Source organism: Chenopodium album, chromosome 21 (genome assembly GCF_948465745.1).
Source record: "Chenopodium album chromosome 21, dcCheAlbu1.1, whole genome shotgun sequence".
NCBI classification, from domain to species: domain Eukaryota; kingdom Viridiplantae; phylum Streptophyta; class Magnoliopsida; order Caryophyllales; family Amaranthaceae; genus Chenopodium; species Chenopodium album.
The window spans coordinates 11203313-11210312 of NC_137854.1; the positions used below are offsets into that span (position 1 = coordinate 11203313).

General features: G+C 35.4%; 1 protein-coding gene across 1 annotated transcript; it reads left to right on the forward strand.

Annotated features, from left to right (window-relative positions):
- The first annotated feature begins 2982 nt into the window (after window positions 1–2982).
- On the forward strand, window positions 2983–6703 carry LOC145601102 (6-phosphogluconate dehydrogenase, decarboxylating 1). Its single transcript, XM_081657040.1, has 2 exons — window positions 2983–3188; window positions 5072–6703. Exon 2 carries the CDS (start codon window positions 5081–5083, stop codon window positions 6530–6532), a length of 1452 nt encoding a protein of 483 aa, XP_081513166.1. The 5' UTR covers window positions 2983–3188; window positions 5072–5080; the 3' UTR covers window positions 6533–6703.
- Window positions 6704–7000: the final 297 nt, after the last annotated feature.

A 7000-nucleotide genomic window follows, 5' to 3' on the forward strand; every position in this document is an offset into this window, starting at 1 on the left:
TTAAAATGACAACACTAATTATACAGACAAACCATCATTACTGTGCAATAAATCTACACTACTATGTGTTTAATTTGCAAATAAACATATGCACACACACTCAATCAAGTCATTAAAAACATAGACTTAGAATGCTTACTCTACTTATGGCTCTGGCATGCTCTTTCAACACCAGTCCCCTAGCCTTCACAACACCTCCTTCGCTAAGTGAATCATCCTATCAAATTCCGATAAATAACCAATAACACTCAATCAACCACCAAACCAATTGCTTACACATTAACCAACTATAATTTTACTAAATTGTTTACCTTGAATAATGCGGGATATAATTGTATACTTTTTTGGGAGGATCCATGACAGGGTTGCTGCATACCAAGCACAACTCCAAAAATTCAACAATCATAAAAACTATTACTCATCACAGAAATTCCTTCCTTACTCTAGGTTTTACTTACAGATACCAACAACAAGTCAAATAAATTAAACGGAAAAACCCTATCCTGCAACATCTACTACCATTTACCTGTTCCGAGCTGCCATCCACGACTTCTGTAATTCGCCGCTTGCCCATAACCCCTTCACAGATCGCGACACCTGCATGACGAGGATCGGTAATTATAACAGTAGTTCCACCAAAATGTAACAATCTAACCATTGACATCCACAATTTAATTCTACCTTAACCCAATTGACTTGTTCCGGTAAGTGGATGGGTTTTCTTCTTGTTTACTCCGATTCACCGACTCGTCAACCCAATCGTCAACCCACTTCGACTCCGTCCTCGAAGTTCCCCTGTCAACCCGGTCACGATCCGACAAACTCCTTGCGAGTCACTCGAAATTCAAAAATTTTAGATCTGGGCTCACCAAATTTTTACAATATATTATGAAAGTATAAATTACCCTGTACAACAACCGTTATAACAGAGTTCACGTGACATGTTTTCTAATAATCCACATATTATTGATAATAACACGTCCTTGCCTACATGGAGCCACTTAAATGACGCCCCTGCCCTTTTGATGAACGTTTCGCGTTTATCATAATGATGAACGGGAATTCGCTGTATAATATAAAGAACATATTGTTAGGATTCAAAAGAACATATTGATTAGACTCCAAAACATATTTCATTTCATTTAAAAAAAAATGATAAAAGAACCTTCATAGAATATGAAGAACATCATTTTCAACCTTTAAAAAAAAAAACTGAAACAAAAAAATAGATTAAAAAAAAAAACCTTTTCTTCAACAAGAATTCGTCAATTACACCTTTCAATTAAAAGATTCATGGGAATGATAAAATCAACTCCGTTATAACATTAAATCACTTTGAAATCAAAAATTTATCATGGCTTCTCTCTCTATAAAAACTCAATTTCTCTTTACAAAAAAAATGAAATTATATACACAAAAGTAATATAGAATGTAAATAATAAATCAATTTCATAAATCAAGGAATATAAATAACAAATCAATCCCTTAAATCAAGTACAGAATAGTTTTGATTTTTTTTATTTTTTTTTCACTCGTGCACTTTGTATTTGCACACAATGTTCTTTCAGCGTTTATATAACTCTTGTATTCTAAGTGGGTGTACCATAGTACCGGTGTATGATGAAATTTTCACTGGTCTTATAGAGTTAAAGAGTCGGGATCATCTAATTAATGCAACCACTTAATCAATTTTGTTAATACAACCAACCAACTATATCAATCAAATTAATAAGATTTAAAGACCAAAAACATTCATTTTTGATGAGCAAGGTTAGATGGGAAATATTCTAATCATGACTAATATATCTACCTTTTCAGAGTCATTTTGTTTTTGAACTTATTTTGAGATATTAACCCCAATATAAAAATAGAATTTTACTATTCTCTTTTATCTTTTTGGTGCAAAGGAGAGTCAAGCCTAAACAAACGAACTAAAAATACTTAATAAACCATGGCAAAGCCACACTTATGATGTCCTCACGAAGGAGGTTCTTCCAAGGGAGGATCCTCGAAATAAATTACCCCCTCCGTTTGGCTAACTAAATTGGCTAAGACATCCGCTACAAAATTTAACTATTTTTAGTGTAATTTAATGTTTTTTTAGATAACAAATGATTATGTGTTGTTAAGTGGGTGGATGATTAAAATATGGAGTAAAGTTCCATCTAGATTCGATTCATCACTCATTTAGTATCAGTGTAATTTGAGTTTTCATCTATTTATTTAATCAAAGCGAATGGAATAAATTACTACGTAATTGATATGCATTTAACTAACTCTGCTAACTAATTGATTAAATTTAAAACTACCATCGCCTTATTACCCATCTAATAACCAATCCCAAGTGCTCCCACTAATGGATGGATATAAAACTTAAACCATCATCGTTCTGTTTCTCATCTTATATCTATCTTACCATCCATAGTAATTCACATGTATGTCCAAATTAAATTATGATTTTAACAAATATAATAATTACCAATGACATGTATATTTTTTTATCTACTTCCTTGCTCCATCACTCACCAAACTTTCACTCGCCCTCAACCTAGACAAGGGCAAATTTGGAATTTTGGATGCGAGACAGGTTTCTACTAGGGGCCTGGTCACATTACTTAATTTCAGTTCAGCTCCAATCAGTTCAGTTTAGTCAGTTCAGCTCCTAATTTCCCTCTCTTATAAATTATTCATTTCAGCTCAGTTTAGTCCAGTTTAGCTCCAATCACTTCAGTTCAGTTTAGTTCAGCTCCAATTAATTCAGTTCATTTAAGTTCAACTCAGTTCAATAAATGTCAACGGGCCTTAAAACTCGTCACGATGACGTCCAAATTAAAAAATGCCAAATGAGAAATAAAAAACAAATAGAAGGGCAATTTTGCCATGTGGGTAGGTGGTTGGTGAGCCGTTTCAGGCTGCTCGATCTTTAGTGGGGTGTTGGTTGGTCCATGATGAGAACATAAAAACTTTGTAATATACGAAATTATTCAATCGTGTTTGCCAATTTTGACCTGCTTCACTTGCTAGGAAGGAGAGAGAAAGGCAGCATTTTTCAGGCTCTCACTATTTAATCAAAGATTCAACATCGTTACTTTCTACACCAATAATTCTAAATCATTTCTTTAAAACCCAGATCGTTAATTTTTATCTGGGTTTTCATTTCATTTTATATCGTCCAATTTTTGAAGCAGGTACATCTTTTTTCTTTGTTATTCATATCATTTTTGATAATCTGGAAGAAATGATTGATCTGGGTGTTTGTAATTCTTGTTAATTTTGTGTTATTCTAGTGTTTGTTTCGATAATCATGTGTTTGTTTGTGAAAATAGTTGGTAGAATTGCTTATCCTCTTTAGATATATGAAGATCTATCGTGATCTTTTAAATTAGTTTGATGATCAGTTTTGTGGGATTCTTTTTGATTCAATTTGTTTTGTGATTGGTTTGTATTAGAGATCCATTCAATTGCAAGTAGATAATATAATTTTAGATCAAATTTGGATGAATTTCTGATGGAATTGGCACAGTAATATGAGTATGCCTGAAAAGTTTCCTGTATTTTGCACAGTAATACAATTTTTTTTTTTTTTTTTTTTTTTTTTTTTTTTTTTTTCTGTATTTTGCTTTGCTTACTGTAATATGAGTAAGCCTGAAAAGTTTCCTGCTTTTAGTTTGATTAACTTTCTGGAGAAAGATATAGAAATAAAATTGTGTACTCCTGGTGGCTTGATTCGATTCATGTGGATATACTCTTAATGTGACACTCTTTTCGATCAGTGTCAAGGATCAGGTAGATGTGATGTCATTGAATCTTGTTGGTGTTCATGGCTCTGGCTTTTTTTGATAAAAATTCTCACCCATTTGATCAAAATTCTTTTGGTATAGGAATAAGCCTGTGTTTCGTTTCCATGTAGCGCCTTTTTGTGATATTTGTAAGTTGTAGGAAGAGTTGAATTTATTGTTTTGCTTAAGATGCTATATTAGTGAGTAGATAGCAACTTACAGAAGTGTTTGGTAGTAAGTAGTTTGGTAGGTTTGCAGTTTGTTGGTTATATGTATGAATTGGTGTAAGGACATGAGTGCATTTAGCAGAAAATAGAAATATGAAGAAACAAATTGATATGAAAAGGGTTAATTATAGCATGTTGAAAAATAATACTTGTTGATTGATTTCAATCAGTTTTTAAAAATCTGTGATTTAGTAAACTCCACCAAACAGCAGATTGAGTAGTCATTTTAGTGTCCAACATTACACTTTCATCTCCTGGTTATTGTTTACCTAATACCCTCTGATGCTATGTTTGGATGTTAGCTGATAACGTATTAGATGAACATTTAGCTTATTTTATTAGATGTATCGAACTCATAGTAGGTAGCATAGTTCTGTTTGGTTCATTAGCAATTTTGGATGTACAAAATTACACGAGGACAGAAGTACATTTTGTTTAAATATAGCACAAACCACATTGTTAGAAGTATATGTATATCCTAAGGGGTCGTTGGGTAGTTTTATTTCAGGTCAATACATTCTTTATTGTGGGTCTCTTAGTAGCATATGTGAAAAGTGTAGACCTAAATCAGCTCTTTGGTTTACCAAATGCCAGTGGATAATAGCATGATTAATCAAATCAACAATTGTGTTGAGTATACTCTTTTTATATTACCCTTATCTACTCTTTACCAAAAACATCCCTAAACTTCATCTATTACGGTGTGTTTGGAGAGAAAGAAATGGAAGGAAAAGAAGGGGAGGGAAATGGAGAGATGTGATATCTTTCATTTGGATAACAAATGAGGAAGGAAGGGAATTGGAGGGGAGAGAAATGGAGGGATTAAATTGTAGGAAAATGATCCCTCCAACAATGGAGAGATTTGGAAGGAAAACTCACCATTCTTCTCTCCCCTCCCTTTCCCTCCCCTCCTCTTCTCCTCCCTCCCCTTCTTTTCCTTCCTCTAATGTTATCCAAACACACTGTTATAGTAGTCCTTCAATTATCTTGTCTGTTTTTGATGTTTATGTCCTATCTATGTAGTTTCAAAATTTCCTACCTTAATAAGTTAATTTTTTTTGATAGGTATAAGCGATGGCTCCTCCAACAAGAATTGGTCTTGCTGGTCTGGCTGTTATGGGTCAAAATCTTGCCCTTAACATTGCTGAAAAAGGATTCCCCATTTCTGTTTACAACAGAACTACCTCAAAGGTTGATGAGACTGTTGAACGAGCCAAACAAGAAGGAAATCTTCCTGTGTATGGTTTTCATGACCCTGAATCCTTTGTCAATTCAATCCAGAAGCCCCGTGTTGTAATCATGCTTGTTAAGGCTGGGGCTCCAGTTGATGCAACCATAAAAACTTTGTCTGCCTATTTGGAGAAAGGAGACTGCATTATTGATGGAGGTAACGAGTGGTATGAGAATACTGAGAGAAGAGAGAAAGCAATGGAAGAAAAGGGACTGCTCTACCTTGGAATGGGAGTTTCAGGTGGTGAAGAGGGTGCAAGAAATGGACCCTCTTTGATGCCCGGTGGTTCTTTTGATGCTTACAAGAACATTGAGGACATCGTTCTTAAGGTAGCCGCTCAGGTTGATAGTGGCCCTTGTGTAACCTATATCGGCAAGGGAGGCTCAGGCAATTTTGTTAAGATGGTTCACAATGGAATTGAGTACGGTGACATGCAGTTGATTGCAGAGGCTTATGATGTGCTTAAATCAGTTGGAAAGCTCTCTAATGAGGAGTTAAAGGAAGTTTTTACAGAGTGGAACAAAGGAGAGCTTCTTAGCTTCTTGATCGAGATTACAGCAGACATTTTTGGGATTAAAGATGACAAAGATGAAGGTTATTTGGTGGACAAAGTGTTGGATAAAACTGGCATGAAGGGTACCGGAAAATGGACAGTTCAACAAGCTGCTGAATTATCTGTTGCTGCCCCTACCATTGCAGCATCTTTGGACTCGAGATTCCTCAGTGGTCTGAAAGAGGAAAGAGTTGAAGCTGCCAAGGTCTTCAAAGCTGGAGGAGTTGAGGATTCCCTCTCCGACCAAGTTGTTGATAAGAAGAAATTGATTGATGATGTTAGGCAGGCCCTCTATGCTGCCAAAATTTGTAGCTATGCACAAGGAATGAACTTGATCCGTGCAAAGAGTGTTGAGAAAGGGTGGGATTTGAAACTTGGTGAGCTTGCTAGGATATGGAAGGGTGGATGCATTATCCGTGCTATATTTTTGGACCGCATCAAGAAGGCATATGACAGGAACCCAAACCTTGCAAACCTCCTTATTGATCCAGAATTCTCGAAGGAGATGATTGAGCGTCAATCTGCTTGGCGTAGGGTTGTCTGCCTTGCTATCGGTTCTGGTATCAGCACCCCGGGTATGTCCTCCAGCCTTGCTTATTTTGATTCATATAGGAGGGAAAGGTTGCCTGCTAATTTGGTGCAAGCTCAAAGAGATTATTTTGGAGCTCACACCTATGAAAGGGTTGACATGCCTGGTTCTTTCCACACTGAGTGGTTTAAACTCGCTAAATCCAAGATCTAAGTTGAGACTTCTGATTTCTTTCCAAACTTTTTACTGTAATAATCAGCTTCCGGCCACCAAATTTGAGCTGTACGTTTCTTTTTATGATTTCTATATGTTAGAGAACATTTTTTAATCTTGAAAGGCTTTTTTAATTGTGTTATATAGATTCCCTTTTCTCTTTGGCTTTCATATCTTTTGGATGTTGGTAATCTTCAAGAAATCAAGTTGAGAAGCTTTTGATATCTGCTGTCTGAAATATAGTTACATTGCAAATGACAAAACTCCCATCTGTTTAGGGGTCTGAGTGTTCATTTTCGATTACTCTTTGGATCAATTCTCTTACGGAGTACATGATAAAAGCATCTATATACTACGACATTGTCTAGCTGATTACATATGCACCATATTTCATCCTGTGTTATATTTTTGTACGGTTGTACCTCTATCATCTTTAAGCTCTGCATCTCGGTGTGCACCTTCAGGTGA